The 22,883-nt window shown below is 37.0% G+C and overlaps 2 protein-coding genes across 2 annotated transcripts in view; one reads left to right on the forward strand and one right to left on the reverse strand.

The window, feature by feature from the left end:
• KIF18A (kinesin family member 18A) overlaps window positions 1–5,843 on the reverse strand; it is a 442,588-nt gene extending 436,745 nt beyond the window's left edge. Inside the window, exon 1 of the mRNA XM_053720394.1 lies at window positions 5,502–5,843. Within this exon, the coding sequence (XP_053576369.1) occupies window positions 5,502–5,820 (319 nt within the window). The 5' untranslated portion in view covers window positions 5,821–5,843. The remainder of the gene's footprint in view (window positions 1–5,501) is intronic.
• Window positions 5,844–12,163: 6,320 nt separating this feature from the next.
• Window positions 12,164–22,883, forward strand: part of METTL15 (methyltransferase like 15) — a 595,857-nt gene continuing 585,137 nt past the window's right edge. The window contains exon 1 of the mRNA XM_053720395.1: window positions 12,164–12,246. Coding sequence (XP_053576370.1) covers window positions 12,218–12,246 — 29 coding nt within the window. The 5' untranslated portion in view covers window positions 12,164–12,217. The remainder of the gene's footprint in view (window positions 12,247–22,883) is intronic.

Raw genomic sequence — 22,883 nt, forward strand, 5'->3', positions numbered from 1 at the left:
AATATGTTCAAAAATTAGGAGCCAGTAAGAATATTTAGGAGCCAGGCATATTTTTTAGGAGCCAGACAGTTGGATTTGTATATAGATATATGGAGAATAACCCAAAAAGTTAGGAGCCAGGGGTAAAATTCTAGGAGCCAGTGGCTCCCAGGCTCCTGGGTTTGTTGAGCCCTGATGTCAGTAACCATGTCTATGAACCTGCAAGTGCCCCCGACGTGCCTGGAAACAAGCCTCTAAGCAAGCGCCCCCCCGACGTGCCTGGAAACAAGCCTACAAGCAAGCGCCCCCCGACGTGCCTGGAAACAAGCCTCCAAGCAAGCGCCCCCCGACGTGCCTGGAAACAAGCCTCCAAGCAAGCGCCCCCCGACGTGCCTGGAAACAAGCCTCCAAGCAAGCGCCCCCCGACGTGCCTGGAAACAAGCCTCCAAGCAAGCGCCCCCCGACGTGCCTGGAAACAAGCCTCCAAGCAAGCGCCCCCCGACGTGCCTGGAAACAAGCCTCCAAGCAAGCGCCCCCCGACGTGCCTGGAAACAAGCCTCCAAGCAAGCGCCCCCCGACGTGCCTGGAAACAAGCCTCCAAGCAAGCGCCCCCCGACGTGCCTGGAAACAAGCCTCCAAGCAAGCGCCCCCCGACGTGCCTGGAAACAAGCCTGCAAGCGCTTTCAACATGAAAGCTGGAAAAGACCCTTTAGCTCTCTTGCTAGGGGACAATGTATCATATAAAAAAAAAAAAATCCTAAATCAAGTTAGTCAGTTATTTGTGACACAAAAAAAAAAAAAAAAAAAAAAAAAAAGAGAAATAGAAAAAATGCCAACTGACATTTATCAAAAGAAGTTTCTCACTTTACCACCCATCTGTTACCGAATACTGTATTGTGAGAAGCACAGCTCTTAAACCTCAAGCACTGTTGGCGTTTGATGATGCTCCAGGCAAATCGTGTAATTTAAAACATGCACTCCCATAGAAGTTGTTTATCTTCCTTTCAACACCACTTCATTAAGAGACATTGTAATGCAAAACTGACCTGCTCTAATTTGTTAGTGCATGTAATGTTAGCATTAGTAAGTGTAGATAGCTGAGTGTTTATCAATGTGTTTAACCCTGTTACAAGGATCTAAGTCCTTCTACAGTGTCCAGAGGCAGAACTTTTCTTCACTTTCTGCGATGAGATTTTTATAGTTAAAATTTTTGCAGGTCAATTTTAAATAAATTACATTTTAAATTAGGCAGCTACACTAAAGCACCAGTTCAATTGCAATGTGTTGATTAACTGGAGAGTAAAACCACTTTTGTAATATATTGCAGCAGTTGAAAATTGCATTGCAAATTAGCTGCAAACAAAAAAAAAGAAATTCTGTTAAGTTTTTAAAATCTCTCTTGAATAAATTTGTTTCCCTCTCTCTTGGTCTAACATCACAAGGTAGAAATTAAGTATCAAAAAGGTGCATTATTCACAAGTATGTCTTACATTTAGAAGTCCCAGCTTTGCAGAACGAGAAAGGTCAGGGTTGAAAAAAAAATCAGAGAGCCAGTCAACAAATTCACAGCTGCTTTGCATTGCTGCTCCATATTTAAATGTTCTCTACAAACAGACTGTTACAGAAAGCTAACACAGTGCAGCCATAGCACAGCTCTATTTAAAGAGAACAGTGCTGCAAAGTAAAAGCACTATTAGTTCCTGCACCTGTCCCATTCTTCCTGCAGAGATGATGCATTTTCTGCAATGACATCTCAGATCATAGCATGTTCTGCCCTGGGGCTCCAGTGCTGCAAGCCTTGCAGCTCTTGAGCCAATCAGTAGCAAGTATTATGCAACCACGATGATCACCTGTAGTGTTGTGCTCAGGAGCAGCAGGGCTTGCGCCTCCCGACTGGAACGTTAGCTTTGTATTTAACCAAGGACTTACTGGTTATCATTTTCATTATGTAATACCGCTGGTTGGAGAAACAAAACAAATAACTGTTCTTGGCATGCTGGAAATTGTAGTTTACATGTGCGTGTAGGAACTACCATTCCTAGTATTCCATGACGCCACAAAGCGTTTTTTGGCGATTAGGAAAACAGCTCTATAGAGCTTCAGCGCTGTCAGAGCACTCTCAATATATAGTATATAGCAATGCTTCAGCCTGGACTGGAGGTAGCAAGAGTATAGTCAGTTTACAAAGAATGCAATCCCACACAGCTTATTGATGGCTTCCTAATTCATTAGCTCTCTTTTAGATTTTGAAAGAATTTGTCAAGCCCTGGTTTAACCCCCATGGAGTAAAAGTAATCTGGGCTTATTAACACAAACACTGTGTGTTCTAGCTGGCAGTCTAGTCAAAAATAAACTTTTATGATTGAAATAGGGCATTTTATTTTAAACAACTTTCCAATTTACTTTTATCATCAATTGTGCTTTGTTCTCTTGGTATTCTTAGTTGAAAGCTAAATCTAGGAGATTCATATGCTAATTTCTTAGCCCTTGAAGGCCGCCTTTTATCTGAATGCATTTTGACATTTTTCACAACTAGAGAGTATTAGTTTATGTGGGGGCCATGTAGATAGCATTGTGCTCACGTCCCTGAAGTTACCTAGGAGTCAGTACTACTGACTGGCTAAAATGCAAGTCTGTCAAAAAAACAGAAATAAGAGGGGCAATCTGCAGAGGCTTAGATACAAGGCAATCACAGAGGTAAAACATGTATTAATATAACTGTGTTGATTATGCAAAACTGGGGAATTGTTAATAAAGGGATAATCTATCTTTTTAAACGATACAATTCTGGAGTAGACTGTCCTTTTAAGGCCTACCTTCATTGCACAATGCATCACTGCTGATGGGAACAACAGCCATTTTCACTTGGGAACGTAGTTTCCTGCAGCTCCGAGCGGTATTTTGTGGGGGGTTAAACACAAATAATAGTGATAAATTGACATGCTCTAAGGAATTAGAGCAAGCAATTTTCACACTCTAATGGCCCTTTAATAAAATATGTTGACTGACTTCCTCTTTGATATAGGACAGTGTTATAGGTACGCACTGCCCTTCAGGTTACAGTACCGTACAGACCAATATCAAATCGCTTCTGAACAACATGTCAGTATTTCAGCTCTTTGCTTCTATGGAACATGCTAAAACTACATCTCAGCAACAACTGCACATCGATTTCACCAAACATAAAAAAACAACCAACTAGAAACTAAATGTTATCTCCATGCCAAATGTATTTTCCCCCTTAGATTCGGCTAACCATTTCCAAATGTTTACAAAAATACTCAACTTACTATATTGTAAATGTTCTGTATTTCCAGCCACTAAAGGTGACAACAAAAATGTCACAGTTCAATTTTTTTTTTTTTTTTTTTTACACGCAATGCAAAAGATACAAGCACCTGAAAAACGGGGTTTACTATCTAACATTCCAGCATACTAATTTCTATGGAATGCCTTTTAGCATACACTCTTTTAGATGATACAAAGGAAATATTTAAAGGGACAGTATATACCAGTTTTCATATGACAGCATGTAACAGACACTACTATAAAGAAGAATATGTACAGAATCGGATCTAAAAATCCAGTATAAAACCTTTTAAAAATGTACTTACTGAGAAAGCAGGAAGTATTGGCAGTTTCTAGCATTTTAAAATGCAGGTTACAGATTTTGATTTTTGGTTGGCGTTATGTGCGTGGGACAAAGCACAATGTTTTCACAAAAGCAAGGGGAGTTTAACACTGCTTTAAACAAATACTAAACGCTTACAACCAGGCTTTATAATAACCACAGGAATCATAGAAATTTCTTTATATTTTTGAGTGATGTAAATGACTTTCAAAAAGTGTATCCTATTAATTGTATACACAAACACTAAAACTGCATTTAAAGGGATACAAAAATGTTTCTTTCATGATTCAGATAGAGCATGCAATTTTAAGCAACTTTCTAATTTACTCCTATTATCAATTTTTTATTTGTTCTCTTGCTATCTTTATTTGAAAAAGAAGGCATCTAAGCTAAGGAGTCAGCCAATTTTTGATTCAGTACAGCATGTATCCACCAATCAGCAAGGACAACCCAGGTTGTGAACCAAAAATGGGCCGGCTTATAAACTTACATTCTTGCTTTTCAAATAAAGATAGCAAGAGAATGAAGAAAAAAATGATAATAGGAGTAAATTAGAGCATACAATTTTAAGCAGCTTTCTATCTGAATCATGAAAGATATAATTTGGGTTCAATGTCCCTTTAAAGGGTCAATATACTGTAAATGTTTTCCCTTTAATACAGGGCTTGACAAACCAGGAAGTCACTGGCTCTTAAAATGTTACCTCTGGCTTATAACTGAGTTATTCTCTGTATATCTTTATACAAAAACTCCTTGCTCTCTCCTAAAAGCATGCCTGGCTCCAAAATTTTAAACAGATTTGTCAAACCCTGCTTTAATGTGTCCCTTTACTTTTATTTTGACATTTGCAATCTTTTGCCGGCTAAATCCTTTACATATATCAAAAATATGAATACTACAGTAAATGAATGTAAACAAGAGGCAGCAGCAGGAATTAAACAATGAACTCTTATCAGCTATGTGCCAGAGTACATTGTACACTAGATTTTTCTTTACATAAATGTTTTAAAGATGATACAATTATATAGTCTATCTATAAAGCTTTTTTTTTTATTATGTATATTTTTGCTTATTTTTAAAGAACATTGTGCTGATTTTCACACTTCTAACCAAGCCCCAAAATTTTAGGAGAATACTGATGTATACCAACTCCAGCTTGCTCCTGTTTGTGTAAAGAGTCTTTTCATATTCAGAGGAAGGGGGAGTGTCTTTTTTTTACTATGGAACCACTTGCATTGTGTGTTCCATTTAACCTTTTCAACAGAGCTAAATTGGGAGCTTCTAATTAAGTTTTTAAATGGTTTTATACTGGATTTTTAGATCAGTATCTGTGCATATTATTCTTTATAGTAGTGTCTATTACATACAGTTAAGTGAAAAGTGGTGAATACTGTCCCTTTAATGTCTTTCCAATGATTTGTTATACAAGTCACATAGCATTAAATGTATTGGGACCTGCAAATTTAGGTTTGATCTGGCAAATTAAAATGTCAGTGCCTCAGTATGTGTATACAGTAATAGAAAATAGAAAAATGACTTTGTGCATGAGATAAGATAAGGAAGTATGCTATTCCTAGAGGTTCAGTCCATTTACAAGGCCATGCTCTTGAGAACAAATGAGCAAAAAAAGCTAATTAAAATAAAAATATGAACCGGAAGGAGAACTATCCTGTACATTTAATACTCTGTAGCTGGCATAAATTATTGAGAAACTAATTTAACAGTATATTGATCTCCCCTTAAAGTGTAACAGCCAGGTAATCAAACATTTTATTTAAAGATAAACAGTGCAGAAGATCAGAATTGTTGAGACATAAATTACAATAGTTTCCTGTATTTGTTAGTTGCTTAGGGACATCATCGTGTATCAAAGATTAAAAAAAAATGTTACCTGTGCAGTTGTATCCATTTAGTACACCATCAAGCACATGCTTTGTAGTCTCTTCAAAAACTTCCATCTGAGTTGAGTGATCATCAAAAACACGATCAAATACAAATTTAAGGTCCTTATTTTTCCTATTGGTCTTATGGCGATTAGAAATGGTTTTGCCATGAAAAAAGCTCACTTCTTCCACTTTAGGATCAAACACCAAAATATGCTTATCAACCACTTGAACGGCTTTGCTAAAGCTTCCTTCTTTTTGATTTTCTGGACGGACTCTGACAACCACTCGTACGTGACTGCAAACATCTCCTACGCCTGTGGCCATTTTCAAAAAAGATGTTTTTAAATGAATCCTTATTTCCTGAGGAATAAATAAATATAAGATTGTGTGGCAGTATTAACCGCTTATCGCTTTTAGGCCGTTCTATGCCTTCCTAACAGTGCTTCTATTGTCAAATTTTCTTTGTTCCCATGATATTTTGTGCTGAAGAGATACCTACATAGGCATCTGGAGCACTACATGCCAGGAAATAATGCTGCCATATAGTGCTATTGCTAAAAAATTACATTCTTGCACCACTCACCTCTAAGTGGACCGAGGCCTTCTCTCAGTCTCTCCCAGGGGACTGTCAAGGAATGTATTGGGAAATGTACTTCAATTGATCAGGACTTATAACTGAGAAAGAGATAACTTCACTTGTGTGTATAGACAGACACCAAATAATGTGTGCAATATACTCACTCTAAGAAATTCAGAGTCCAGCTTCATCTGTTGTCACAGATTTTCAATAAGAAATAAGGCTTCAGTCTATAATTTACTTGGTGTGAATGTGGCTGTAAATAATGAAACTTTCACTGGTATATGTTGTACTCAATGATGTAGATTATGTGCAATATACTCGAAGTGGTTATGGCGGTTGTTTGGTAATTCCAAAAAAGCAGCAACAAATATTTGTTAAAAAACAAACATTTATTAAAATAAGTCTAAATAGACACAATAAAATTAGCTCTACGCGTTTCAACGAGAAAACTTGTCTTTCTCAAGAGCAATGATAAAAGTTGAGAAAGTGCTGCTTTTGGAATTATTCAGACACTTTATATACAGGTAATTGCTGTTCCACTTCCGGTTTTTACACATTAGAATACTAAAAATCTGAATCAAATGCAATGCGCAAGATGCGCTACTTTAAAATTGTCAAATACTGTTATAATTGGATGAATATAAACCTGCTTACGTATCCTTGACCTCCCAACGAATCAACAGATAGCAGTGAAAAAGTTCCCTTTCAAATTAGGTCCGTCTTAGTTCCGAAACCATGTTAAAAAATGTCATAGTTCATGAAATATATTGTCACTGATTTGCACTAATGTTGTATATCCTAGATTACACAAAACATCACATTTTTCAATGTAGGACATATTAATGTTGGACATAAGAAACTCTGTCAAAATGAAGGAATACATTATCGATGCCATTATTGGCCAAGACGTAACACGTGATTTCGGAACTACGACGGACCTAATTTGAAGCTATACCCCAAGATGACTTGAAAGGGAACATTTTCACTGCTATCTGTTGATTGGTTGGGAGGTCAAGGATTGATAAGCAGGTTTAGATTCATCCAATTATAACAGTATTTGACAATTTTAAAGTAGCGCATCTTGCACATTGCATTTGATTCAGATTTTTAGTATTCTAATGTGTAAAAACAAAGTTGGATGGGCATAAACAAATATTTGTTTGGCAAATTATACTTTGTGAGTCCAATTCAGAAAAAAACGGAAGAGGAACAGCAATTACCTGTATATAAAGCACCTGAATAATTCCAAAAGCAACACTTTCTGAACTTTTATCATTGCTCTTGAAAAAGACGAGTTTTCTCGTTGAAACGCGTAGAGCTAAATTGTATTGTGTCTATTTAGGCTTCTTTTAATAAATGTTTGTTTTTTTAACAAATATTTGTTGCTGCTTTTTTGGAATTAACAACCGCCATAACCACTTCGTGAGGAGCTGTATTCCGTTTTCTTCGGGGTGAGTATATTGCACATAATCTACATCACTGAGTACAACATATACCAGTAAAAGTTTTATTATTTCCAGCCACTTTCACACCAAGTAAATTATAGACTGAAGCCTTATTTCTTACTGAAAATCTGTGACAACAGATGAAGCTAGACTCTGAATTTCTCAGAGTGAGTATATTGCACACATTATTTGGTGTCTGTCTACACACACACACACACACAAGTGAAGTTATCTCTTTCTCAGTTATAATTGGAAGTCCTGATCAATTGAAGTAAAGAGAAGATATTTCTAGGACGTGCACCTCTATTTCCCAAACTATCTATCTAAATCATGAAAGAAAAAAAAAAATTGGGTTTCATATCCCTTTAACGCCGTTTGGACAGCATGAAACGTCCTACTTTATTTTGCGTCCAGTAGCCTCCTCCATTTAGGGAATGGAAAATCAGACTGGATGCGTGATTTGATTTCTTCAGCAAGTGTTTACATCGGAACTTTGTTCGGATGTTAAACACTTGCTACCAGACATGAAGGAGTTACAAAGATAACACCAAAAATAAAACAACAACTGGTACAATTTACATGAGAGAAAAACAAACTGAAAGGGAAAACTTTTATGATTCAGACAGAGCATGTGAGTTTAAAGGGGCACTAAACACATTTTTTCTTTCATGATTCAGACAAACTGGAAGGCAGTTTTTTTTCCCCTGTGTGTTTGGGTAACACTTGTATCTGTGCTTGTAACAATTTTAAATTATTGAATAAAACTTATTTTTACTTTTTACTAAACCAAGTTGTGCAGCCTGCATTCACCTCCTACAACTCTTTTGGAATTCTTATGTAATGTTAAACAACTTACAAATTGACTTCAATTATCAAATTTGCTTCATTCACTTAGTATCCTTTGTTGAAGGAGTAGCATTGCACTACTGGGAGATAGCGGAGTACCTCTGGTGAGCCAATGACAAGAAACAGTTATGTGCAGCCACCAATTAGTAGCTAGCTCTCACTAGTGTGTTTATGCTCCTGAGCCTACCTCAGTATGCTTTTCAAAATAGGATGCAAAGAGAAGTAAAGGGACATGAAACTTTGTTTTCTTCATGACTCAGACACAACATGTTATTTTAAACAACTTTCCAATTTACTTCTATTATCTAGTGTGTTTTGTTATCTTTTATTGAAAAACATAAGGAAGTAGGATGCTGATTGGTGGCTGAACATATATGTCTCATGTAATTGGCTCATCTGATATGTTCAGCGAGTTCCCAGTAGTGCATAGCTGCTTCTTTAGCAAAGGATACCAAGAGGAGGCTGAAGCATATTAAATTATAGAAGTAAATTAGAAAGTTGTTTAACATTATATGTTCTATCAGAATCGTGAAAGAATAATTTGGGGTTTCATGTCTCTTTAAAGTGAATGTAAATTTTGATGAACCAGTACCCGGTTTTTAAGAATCCTATTAAAAACAGGGGCACTTTCATTCATCAAACTTTACATTTCACTGGTTTTGTTACAATACTTACCTTTTCTTCGTGAAAGCCAGTCCAGCGCTTCCCCTGCCAGAAATGACGATCCCGGCCTTCCTTCAAACACGTCGTTGCTTTAGGAAAGGATTCCCCCGGGGGGGACCCGTGATTGGAGGATGCCGGAATCGTCATTGCTGACGTATGAAGAGGCTTGCGACGGGCTGTAGAAGCACTGAAGTGGCTTTCAAGAAGAAAAGGTAAGTATTTTAACAAAACCAGTGAAATGTAAAGTTTGATGAGTGAAAGTGTCCCCACCATCTGCCCATAGATTATAAGGTAGTGTGAGTAATGACTTCATATTTTTCCTTTCTTGTTTATATATCCATGTCTCCATTTTATTTATTATACTCCCATAGCACTTCACAATATGTTTGCACTCTACTAATAACAATAACACAGAGCCACAAAACCATTGGCCCATTATAAACAAATTGTATTACACCACCCCAGGATATTTGGTACATAGTAATAAAGAGTGCTGCAACACACTATTAAAGGGATATAAAAGTGCAAAAATAAATTGCTCTGTGTTATAGCATTTTATTATTGTAGTAAGTGGGTAAAAGCTCCAGGGCAACAATGCACTACTGGGAGCTAGAGAAACATATCTGGTGAGCCAATGACAAGAGAACATGTGTAGCCACCAATAACCAGCTAGCTCCCAGTAGTTTATTGCTGCTTATGAGCCTACCTATTTGTGCTTTTCAACAAAAGATACTAAGAGAGCAACATCACTTTGATAATAGACGTAACAGAAAAGCTTTTATAATTTGCATGTTCTACTTTTTAAGACCTATAAAAATATCAAACATATGGTCATTTCGGATTAAATGTTTATTGACTATTTAAGAACAACATGACTGGTGTAACAATAACTATGAGATCAATAGGAAACAGACACCAATGTTGCTGCGTTACTCAGAGACACTCATCACCGGATAATGATATAAGTACAGCCATCGCAGCTCGCAATTCACATAACTGAGTAACGGAAAAAGAACCTGCGCCTTTCCGCCAAACTCACTAACCTCCTCAGTCCCCAGCGTATAAACACAGGCCAGGGACTCCTTCTTCTCGCCCAGCAGCGTAGGATTCAAACAACAGCGGTTTTCCCGTTGGCGTTTCCCATTGGTCAGGAGCCACCATGACGTTGCAAAACGCCTCTTTGGTATAAGCTCTCTGATTGGCTAGACCGTGCTGGGCAGCACGCAGTGCGCACTATTTAATTTATTGCTGGCTCCCAAGACCACTCCCAGGCTCAGTCAGAGAAAACCTCAGAGTGTACTCTGTACTCAGTCAGACTCTGCTGGCAATAACACAGACTGAGCTGAGAGCGGTTACACTTGCAGGCAGCGCAGAGAGACTGCAACTCCGGCTCCGCACACTGATGGATCAGAAAAATGATGATCCAATCAGCTGAGCAGAGCCTGAGTTGATTGACAGTGACACATGAGCTAAACAGGGGTTGGGTAAAGTTACTAAAGCAGCTAGCAGCCAGGTCATAAAAAATATTGTAAAGAAAACTACCAAAGGCTATGTCCGGTTTTTTTTAAATAAAATTACCGGGCAGTAGCCTGAAATACCGCATACCTGGCAACCCATTGGGAAGAATAGACTTTCTTTGTGAAATTGTGTGTAGTGACTCTGACTGTTATTTAACCGTGTGTGCCACTCTCTCAACTACTACCTACAAACAGAGAAAAAAGTAGATTTCTTATTTAATACTCCATCTGAATAAGGCCATTTAAATTCACTTCTAAGTCAATTTATAGTAAATGCTGCACCTGTGTGTTCATTTTGCCCTAGAGCAGCTTTTAAAGGCACACGTTTTTACAGTTCCTTTCCTGAACTTCTTTGGGAGAAAGGGACAGTCTACTTGAAAATAGTTAATATTTTAAAAAAATTGATCCTCTATTACCCATTCCCCTATTTTGCATAACCACTGTTATATGACTACACTTTTTACAACTATGATTTATGTACTGTGTTTGTGTAACTGTATGTGTGACACTATATGTGTAACTGTATGTGTGACACTATATGTGAGGCAGTCTGTATGTCTGACTGAATGTCTGTGACAGAGTATGTGAATGTGTGTGTGTGTATATATATATATATATATATATATATATATATATATGCATGTTTGAGTGTGCTTTGTTAGGCTGACAGCATGTGTGTGCAGTTAAGTGTGAGAGACTATAAATAAGCAGACTTCATTGTGAAGCTTTAAGATTGTGTATGACTGTGTAAATCTGACAACAGGAGGAGCTACATGTGCATAAATAATTAGAAATATTGCAGTTTCTAGATTCTTTCTTAGTTTGAATATATATATATATATATATATATATATATATACACTATATATGTGTGTATATATGTATTTGTATATATATATATGTGTGTGTATGTATACTGTATATGTGTGTATATATATATATATATATATATATATATATATATATATATATATTGTGTATATATTGTATGTGTGTATATATATATATATATTTATCTTTTTCAGGAAATTTCACCGCAAACTAATCTCCCCCCCACAGTTTTTTTTCTTGGGTGTTCGGTATTTTTGTGGAGGACACCTGGCAACCAGTTCTCATGCAATTAACTCAAATGCTACTAAATGGCCTGTAAGGAACTACATGAGTCTACCATCTCTGGCAGCTAAGGGGTTAATAGGTTATCCACATAAGCAGTTGTGAAACAAAATACGTCTTACATTTAAAAATGTTTTTTTTTATTTGTGAAGTATAACAGGAAAATGATATATATATAAACAAGCAGTTAATTGTGAACTGCATATTACACTTTGTATCATCATTGTTTGATAAGAACAACTCACATCAGCTGTATTGCTTGATTGAAAGACTATGGCATAACTTTGTTTACCCAAAAATAAAATTATACGCATATAAATTTAAAAAAAAAAAAACATATTCTTTAAAATAGATTAATCTAACCTTTTAAGACACCTTGTTTAAATGCAATATAGTAAAATATCTTCCTATATATTGCAAAGGAGACAGTAACCAGCTAACCCTGTAAGACATCGTATGTTCCCGGAACTAAGTCTTAGAGCTGATTGTTGTGATGGGAAATCAAGGAGCGATGCACACTTGTCAAATATTTCACTTCCTGCTCTTCTGAAACTCATATGTTACCCAGTGCCTGCTGCTTCCAATAGTAAGTTCACCCCACGGTTATTATGTTTTTTTGTTTAACCCCCCTGGCAGCAACACATTATTGTACTTGTGTTGTCATTTTGTTCAGTTTATTGTTAATGAAAACGCTTCTCGTATACTCTGCCTGCTGCCAGCCATAGATTCATTATACAGGTCACAGAGGGCAAAGAAGCTAGTGCTGATTATTCTGCTCCTTCAGTCTGTATTTCTCTGACAGTTTGAAAGGGTCGATAATGGTTAAGAAAGAACATACCATTTTAAGAGACTTTTCCATTTACTTCTCGTATTGTATTTTCTTTATTGTCATGGTATCTTTTTTTAGTTTTGTTATGTTTTAAGTATACATAGGTAGGGTCAGCAATGTATTCTGCTCTGAAGCTGACTTCGTTTTTTTAAGAGTAAAACATTGTTACAACGAGCAATAATTAAATGCTTTAAAACATTAGAACATTTTCTTTTTGTACTTGTATGTCCCTTTAATCTATTTTTACCATGTAAAGGGAACTAAAACCCTTTTTTTTTTTTCTTTTGTGATTCAGATAGAGCATGCAGTTTTAAGCAACTTTCTAATTTACTCCTATTAATATTTTTTCTAAGTTCTCTTGGTAGTTTTATTTGAAAAAGCAGGAATGTAAGCTTAGGAGCCATCCCATTTTTGGCTCAGCACCTGGGTAGCGCTTGCTGATTGGTGGCTACATTTAAATCTATTATAGGCTTTAATAGGTTTACCAGATGATGTACAAATAGTAAACATAAAGGTCTAAGGTCAATGTTGCCAAAGTTCAGTGATATTTAATAGACTGAGCACAATTCACTCTAACATGATTGTGACATATATATATATATATATATATATATATATATATATATATATATATATATATATATATATTGTATATATCTTAGTATACAACAGAAGTGCAATATCACTTAAATGTCAAATGATTCACCTTACAGTAATTGCATCACTTCTAAGTTTTACAGTAGGGTATTTGCTCTTATATAAAATTAAAAACTAACAGTTTAGATTTACTATATTAAAAATACAATCCCCTCAGTAGAAACTCTTTATATATGTGTGTGTGTGTGTGTGTGTGTGTGTATATATATATATATATATATATATATATATATATATATATATACATACACACACAAACCACATTTTATGCTAAAATACACACACACACACACACACAATTTTATGCTAAAATACACACACACACAATTTTATGCTAAAATACACACACACACAATTTTATGCTAAAATACACACACACACCACATTTTATGCTAAAATACACACACACACACACCACATTTTATGCTAAAATACACACACCACATTTTATGCTAAAATACACACACCACATTTTATGCTAAAATACACACACACACACCACATTTTATGCTAAAATACACACACACACACACACACCACATTTTATGCTAAAATACACACACACCACATTTTATGCTAAAATACACACACACACACAAACCACATTTTATGCTAAAATACACACACACACACAAACCACATTTTATGCTAAAATACACACACACACACAAACCACATTTTATGCTAAAATACACACACACACACAAACCACATTTTATGCTAAAATACACACACACACAAACCACATTTTATGCTAAAATACACACACACACACACCACATTTTATGCTAAAATACACACACACACACCACATTTTATGCTAAAATACACACACACACACCACATTTTATGCTAAAATACACACACACACCACATTTTATGCTAAAATACACACACACACACCACATTTTATGCTAAAATACACACACACACACCACATTTTATGCTAAAATACACACACACACCACATTTTATGCTAAAATACACACACACACACACCCACCACATTTTATGCTAAAATACACACCCACCACATTTTATGCTAAAATACACACACACACACACACACCACATTTTATGCTAAAATACACACACACACACACCACATTTTATGCTAAAATACACACACACACACACCACATTTTATGCTAAAATACACACACACACACCACATTTTATGCTAAAATACACACACACACCACATTTTATGCTAAAATACACACACACACACACCACATTTTATGCTAAAATACACACACACACACACACCACATTTTATGCTAAAATACACACACACACACACCACATTTTATGCTAAAATACACACACACACACACCACATTTTATGCTAAAATACACACACACACACACCACATTTTATGCTAAAATACACACACACACACACACCACATTTTATGCTAAAATACACACACACACCACATTTTATGCTAAAATACACACACACACACAAACCACATTTTATGCTAAAATACACACACACACACACACAAACCACATTTTATGCTAAAATACACACACACACACACACCACATTTTATGCTAAAATACACACACACACACACACACACCACATTTTATGCTAAAATACACACACACACCACATTTTATGCTAAAATACACACACACACACACACCACATGTTGTGCTAAAATAGAGAGGAAGTAAGTTACTGTTATTTGTAAATACCACTCAAAGTACTTCTATGGGCCTCATAAAATAACAAACAAAAAAAACTGCCAATGTAGCACAGGGGCCATATTTTGTGTAACTCTGCCCTAATTGTATTATTTCTTTTCTTCCCTCTTTTTAAACATTTTTACTCCCACTGTCCCCTGCAACATGCAAAACACAGAAACATATATTTTGCCAATATATCACTTATTCTTATGTAGCTATCAATTGTATAAAAATATATGAAACTTTAGTCCCATTCTTTATTCTAAAACAAACATGCTGTGCTCAACTTATGAGTAGAACTATTTTGCCTGAGAAAGTTGCCGTGCACATAATCATTTATAGCACCAAGCACTTTATGGGTACTTTTGCATTCCTGAAATATAAGTAATTCCAAATTGCTATTTCATATTTCCACAAATTTCTCTTGGTTAACATATTCTACTGATTTGCCCATACATTTTGAATAATTTCCCTACTCTTGGGCTCTGCTGTGGTCTCCTTCCTGTTCTGGCTGCAATAGAAACCTTATCATTTGACTAAGTTCTTCTCTTTGTTTTCAGGATATGGGTTATACTTTCAGCAAGTGGGCGAGGCTAGCATGTAAGATCTGTTTATAAAGGAGATGACAACTCTGAACACTGAATCGATGAACTGGGAGAGTTTCTCTATTGCCAGAAGCAAAGGAAACAGACACATTGTGACCTCAAGGAGGGAATAAAATATTTTATGTGGATAGAAAAAAATTAAATAAAATAAAAAGCAATTTAACATACATCAATACACAATGGGAAATTCTAATGCAAAATCTACATGCTCTAAATTTATAGGAGCTTTGTTTTTCCATTACTGATAGTAGCTAACTATGTGTTTAACGTGAACAGAAATGGCCCCGTTAGCCATTCAGGAGGGGTGGTTGCCCATAGCTGTCAACCAGTAGCATTTTTTGCTCAAGAGTTGCAATTCTTGAATTTTTCTTGCTGGAGTTTTCCATGTGTTTTAACTTTAACCCATTGTCATAAGGCAGTCATTACATAATCTGACAATTTACAGCATAAAGTTTTTGTTTTTAAATGCCCCTTTAATAACTAAAAACATACTTGCATTCTATAAAATATGAGATTGTGACATTTGTTCAATACATAAATTATGGCTGACATTCAGGGGAAACTAATAGCCAAGAGGGAAGATTTATTAGGCTGCTCAGTGTAATACATATAAATCACTATGTACTTAAAATCTGTTTTGTTTATAAATAATGTCAAATTAGTGTAAATGGCCAACAATGACTTTATATAAACTCTGTAAGTGTCAAGTTTATTATGTGAATTCATCTAGCAGGTATTGACTGAGCCTTATAGTTGCTGCCACTTAAATGTTAAAGAATTTCTTCTGTTCTCCTATTTCCAGATGTTGCAAGTTCATATATTTATAATAAATCTGTGTGTGTATAAACAGTCTTACCACTGCACTCCCAATATCAATCTGTCTGCCAGTGCAGGGATCCAAATCATCCAAACAATCACTTCACTCACCTCTCAACACAGCTTGTAACTCACAGTATCTTTTATTCTTGTCCCATAGTCCCAATGTTTCGGTCCAGGCACTGGACCTTTCTCAAGGGTGTCATCATATCAGCAAAATAACAGAATAAAGTACACACACCACATTGATGCTTTATGACACCACTGACTCCAAGCACCAGTAAATACAGTAGATTTGCATAATCAACAAATGCATGCTAAAAAGACAATGCAATAGCACTTGGTCTGAACTTAAAATGAGTATTAGATTTTTTTTTTGTGATAAATTTCCAAGATATGTCTATTTCCACTCCCCCGTATCATGTGACAGCCACGAGCCAATAACAAATGCATATATGTATATCCTGTGAATTCTTGCACATGCTCAGTAGGAGCTGGTCACTCAAAAAGTGTAAATATAAAAAGACTGTGCACATTTTGTTAATGGAAGTAAATTGGAAAGTTATTTAAAATTGCTGCTCTATCTGAAACATGAACGTTTAATTTTGACTTGAGTGTCCCTTTTTAATTAGCTAAATGTATTCTAGGTATAGGGCAAGATTACGAGTGGAGCGCAAATGTTTGCGCTCAATCAATAAAGGTTTTATCTTGGGTGTTTGCGCTCGTTGGGCTTAACACTGGTATTACGAGTTGAAAGTAAACGCCATCGCTTGAGCACAATTGTGATTTACGCTAGAATAACTACCACAACTCCAGAGTTCTGGTTAACTGTTTTGCAAATCTAAAAAGTTGCACAAAACACATCAAAAACACATTTCATAGTATAGTTACACTCATAATAACATCATGTAATAAAAATTATTTAACAAAAATATTGCACACAAAAGGGCTCAACGATATGAGGTCTCAGGTGTTAGAAAAAAAGGCAGCTAAATGGCTCTAACATAGGGATACGTACAGTATGTGTATGTGTGTGTATATATATATATATATATATATATATATATATATATATATATATATATATATATATATATATATATATATATATATATACACGTGTATGTGTGTGTATATATATATATATATATATATATATATGCGTGTATGTACACACATATAGACATATACTGTATATATAAGTGCATTGGAGCCCTTTACAGTTAAGTAGATGAAAACATGTAAAATATATTATTATTATATATATTTATGCAATATTCATTTTTAATAAAGCTTTTAACTATGTATTTACTGTAAATATTTTACATTCCATTGTTCTGCACATAGCGGAATATGTAGTGTTTATAGATTATATATATATATATATATATATATATATATATATACATACATACACATATCTATACCTATATATAATCATGTGTAGATATAGTTACAGATATACATTGTACAAAGAAACATCAGATATATGTAGAAATATGTATTTAAAGGGACACTGAACCCACATTTTTTCTTTTGTGATTCAGATAGAGCATATCATTTTAAGCAACTTTCTAATTTACTTCTTTTATCAATTTTTATTCATTCTCTTGCTATCTTTAATTAAAAAGCAGGAATGTGATGCATAGGAGTCCCATTTTTGGTTGAGAACCTGGGTTATGCTTGCTTATTGGTGGGTAGATGTAAGCCTCCAATAAGCAAGCTCTATCCTTGGTGCTGAACCTAAAATGGTCTGGCCGCTAAGATTTACATTCCTGCTTTTAAAATAAAGATAGCAAGAGAATGAAGAAACATTGATAATAGGAGTAAATTAGAAAGTTGCTTAAAATGTCATGCTCTATCTGAATTGTGAAAAAAATTCAGTGTCCCTTTAAGAATAAATAGAACATATTCTGTAGTGTGAAGAACATTGTAAAATAGTCATATCCTCATATCGGGTTAGCGCACTTGAGAATATGCGATCGGGTTTTTTTTTTTTCCCCCACTTTTTTTTTGCTCCATTGACTTCTATAGGAGAATACGTGAACGCACACATGATATTCTAAGTTTGGCTTTTTGCGCTCATTGGGTTAGCGTGCAAGCAAAAACAGTTTACTTTCAACTCGTAATACGAGTGCCACTGGATAAGTGCAAAAGCCTTACTTCTAGCGCACTTAAGGCTCGAGCTTGAGCATTAATTAGTGCTTTACTTGTAATCTGGCACATAATGTTTGTTTGTTATAGGGGCTTTGGAAAAAAAAATATTTTTTTGAAGTAGAAGAAACAAAAAGCCAGACTCTGTTTATTTTAATTAATAATAATAATAAAAAATATATATGTATTTTTTGTCTTGTATGATATTTAGAGTTTGTGTGTAAGACAAAAATTCACTTTTATGTCTCTATATAGTGTCTTGTTTTTATTTTAATAAAAAAATTAAGGCTGCATTGTAAGGCTGAATAAAATGATATTTATTTCTCCAACATTGGTGTGTCCGGTCCACGGCGTCATCCATTACTTGTGGGAAATATTCTCCCCCACAGGGAAAGGCAAGGAGAGCACACAGCAAGAGCTGTCCATATAGCTCCCCCTCTGGCTCCGCCCCCCAGTCATTCTCCTTGCCGCTCTGAACAAGTAGCATCTCCACGGGGATGGTGAGGAGTTTGTGGTGTTAGTTGTAGTTTTTTATTCTTCTATCAAGAGTTTGTTATTTTAAAATAGTGCTGGCTTGTACTATTTACTCTACAACAGAAAAGTGATGAAGATTTCTGTTTAAGAGGGCTATGATTTTAGCACAAGTAACTAAAATCCATTTCTGTTACCACGCAGGACTGTTGAAACCAGAGAACTTCAGTTGGGGGTAACAGTTTGCAGACTTATCTGCTTCAGGTATGACTAGTCTCCTTCTAACAACACAGGCTAATGCTAGATGACAGTCATTTTTCCCCTCAGGGAAAACGGTAAGCCATTTTTCTTTCACCTCAGCAAAAAAGATAACAGGCTTCCCCTTTTTGATTTTTATGCTGGTAGACACTGTCAGGGGCCAAATCGATTGTTTTTTATTACAATATGATGGCAATTGAAATGTTTTATAAGCTCATATACACTTGGGGATGTTTTTTATTGATCTGGCTTGCTTTAGACACCTAAATCTAGTCAGGAAGGCCCCTTCACTCTAGTGTACTGCGGGAGGAGGCCTCATTTTGGCACTTCAGTTAATTTCAAGGCAGTGCATGCAGTTCCATGTGAGAGGGTCCTGTGGCTCAGAAAGTGACTCCAGAAGGCTTATTTCTGTGGATGATTGACCCCTAAGAAAGGTAAAAGCTGCAGCAATGCTGTAAGCAGGGATTGTGGTGTATAAAAACGGTTAAATCCAACAATTAGCTCTGGTTTGCTTGTTTTAAGAGCTAGAGTCTCCATATTTGCTGTGCAATACTTTCTAAGCATTAAGACACTGGGGTCCAAATTTCAGAAAAATCGGATATTGCCTTCATAGTTTTTTGAACATTCAGAAATAAAGTGTGTCATTTTATTATTTAAAGAGACAGTAACGTTTTTGTTTAAAATCGTTTTTATTGCATTGTTTGCCTGCCTAAATCTGTTTAACATGTCTGTGCCATCAGATAACCTATGTTCTGTGTGTGTAGAGACAAATGTGGTTCCCCCTTCGAGTGTTTGTGATAATTGTGCCATAGCGTCCAAACAAAATGAGGACAGCTCTGTTACATTTCATAATGTTGCCCAAGATGATTTATCTAATGAAGGTAGTGGGGATAGTTCTACATCCTCTCCTTCTGTGTCTACACCAGCTTTGCCCGCGCAGGCGACACCTAGCGCGCCAGTGCTTATTTCTATGCAACAATTAACAGCAGTAGTGGATAATTCTATAGCAAATCTTGTATCCAAACTGCCAGCATTTCAGAGAAAGCGTGATTGTTCAGCTTTAAATACAGATAAAAGGGATGAACAATCAGACGCTCGAAAACGCTTTATCTATTTTACCCTCACATCAATCGGAATTGGCTGTGAGGGAAGGGCTGTCTGAGGGTGAAATTTCAGACTCAGGAAAAATTTCTCAACAGGCAGAACCTGATATAGTAGCATTTAAGTTTAAGCTAGAACATCTCCGCGCTTTGCTAAAGGAGGTATTAGCTACTCTGGATGACTGTGATTCTATGGTAGTACCAGAGAAGTTGTGCAAATTGGACAAATTTTTAGAGGTCCCAGTGCACGACAACGCTTTTCCAATACCCAAAAGGGTAGCGAACATAGTGGAAAAGGAGTGGGAGAAGCCAGGTGTACCCTTTGCCCCACCTCCTATATTTAAGAAAATGTTTCCCATAGTAGACCCTAGAAGGGACGCATGGTAGACGGTCCCGAAGGTTGAGGGAGCTGTTTCAACACTAGCAAAGCGCACCACTATTCCTATAGAGGACAGCTGCGCTTTCAAAGATCCTATGGATAGGATTGCTTAAAAATATTTTTGTTCAGCAAGGGTTCATCCTTCAACCAGCTACGTGTGTTATTACTGTCACTTCAGCGGCGTCCTTTTGGTTCGAGGAACTAGAAAGGTCGCTCCAGAAAGAGACTTCCTATGAAGTAGTCATGGACAGAATTCACGCATTAAAATTAGCTAATTCCTTTATATTGGATGCCGCCTTTCAAATAACGAAATTGGCGGCGAAAAACTCAGGTTTTGCTATAGTAGCGCGGAGGGCGCTTTGGCTGAAATCCTGGTCGGCAGATGTGTCGTCCAAGACTAAGTTACTTAATATTCCTTTCAAGGGTAAGACCCTTTTTGGGCCGGAATTGAAGGAAATTATTTCAGACATCACTGGGGGTAAGGGCCATGCCCTCCCACAGGATAGGCCTTTTAAGGCTAAGAACAAGTCTAATTTTCGTTCCTTTCGCAATTTCAGGAACGGACCGGCTAATAACTCCACTGCCGCTAGACAAGAAGGTAACGCGGCCCAGCCCAAACCCGCTTGGAAGCCCATGCAAGGCTGGAACAAGGGTAAACAGACCAAGAAACCTGCTGCTGCTACCAAGACAGCATGAAGGGGTAGCCCCGATCCGGGACCGGATCTGGTAGGGGGCAGACTATCTCTCTTCGCTCAGGCTTGGGCAAGAGATGTTCCGGATCCCTGGGCACTAGAGATAGTCTCCAAGGGATACCTGCTAGAGTTCAAGGGACTTCCTCCAAGGGGAAGGTTCCACCTGTCTCGCTTATCTTCAGACCAGATAAAGAAACAGGCATTCTTACATTGTGTAAGAGACCTATCAAAGATGGGAGTGATAAACCCAGTCCCCTCCGGGGAACAAGGTCTAGGTTTTTACTCAAACCTGTTTGTGGTTCACAAAAAAGAGGGAACTTTCAGGCCAATTCTGGATTTAAAGATATTAAACAAGTTCCTCAGTGTTCCATCCTTCAAAATTGAAACCATTCGGACAATCTTGCCGACAATCCAGCAGGGTCAATATTTGACTGCCGTGGATCTAAAGGATGCGTATCTGCATATTCCAATCCACAAAACTCATCATCAGTTCCTGAGGTTCGCCTTTCTGGACAAACATTACCAGTTCGTGGCTCTTCCATTCGGTTTAGCCACCGCTCCCAGAATTTTCACAAAGGTGCTAGGGTCCCTTCTAGCGGTCCTAAGGCCGAGGGGCATCGCTGTAGCACCTTATCTAGACGACATCCTAATCCAAGCGTCGTCTCTTTCCAAAGCAAGGGCCCACACAGACATTGTGTTGGCTTTTCTCAGATCTCACGGGTGGAAGGTGAACATAGAAAAGAGTTCACTGTCACCGTCCACAAGGGTTCCTTTTCTGGGAACAATAATAGATTCTGTGGAAATGAAGATCTTCCTGACAGAAGTCAGAAAGCTAAAGCTTCTAAACGTTTGTCGAATTCTTCATTCTATTCCTCAACCCTCCATAGCTCAGTGCATGGAAGTAATAGGACTAATGGTCGCAGCAATGGACGTGGTTCCTTTTGCTCAAATTCATCTAAGACCATTACAGCTGTGCATGCTCAATTAGTGGAATGGGGACTATACAGACTTGTCTCCCCAAATTCAAGTAGACCAGGTAACCAGGGACTCACTTCTCTGGTGGTTGACCCAGGATCACCTATCTCAGGGAATGAGTTTCCGCAGACCGGAGTGGGTCATCGTCACGACCAACGCCAGCCTCTTGGGGTGGGGCGCGGTCTGGGACTCCCTGAAAGCTCAGGGCCTATGGTCTCGGGAAGAGTCGCTTCTCCCGATAAACATTTTGGAACTAAGAGCAATATTCTATGCGCTCCTGGCTTGGCCTCAGCTAGCGGAAGCCAGGTTCATAAGATTTCAGTCGGACAACATAACGACCGTTGCGTACATCAATCATCAGGGGGGAACAAAGAGTTCCCTAGCGATGAAGGAAGTAACCAAGATTATCCAATGGGCAGAGAATCACTCCTGCCATCTATCTGCTATTCACATCCCAGGAGTAGACAACTGGGAGGCTGACTTTTTGAGTCGTCAGACTTTCCATCCGGGGGAGTGGGAACTCCACCCGGAGGTCTTTGCTCAGTTAACCCAATTATGGGGCATTCCAGACATGGATCTAATGGCGTCC

The sequence above is a fragment of the Bombina bombina genome, chromosome 7, assembly GCF_027579735.1.
Source record: "Bombina bombina isolate aBomBom1 chromosome 7, aBomBom1.pri, whole genome shotgun sequence".
Taxonomy (NCBI): Eukaryota; Metazoa; Chordata; class Amphibia; order Anura; family Bombinatoridae; genus Bombina; species Bombina bombina.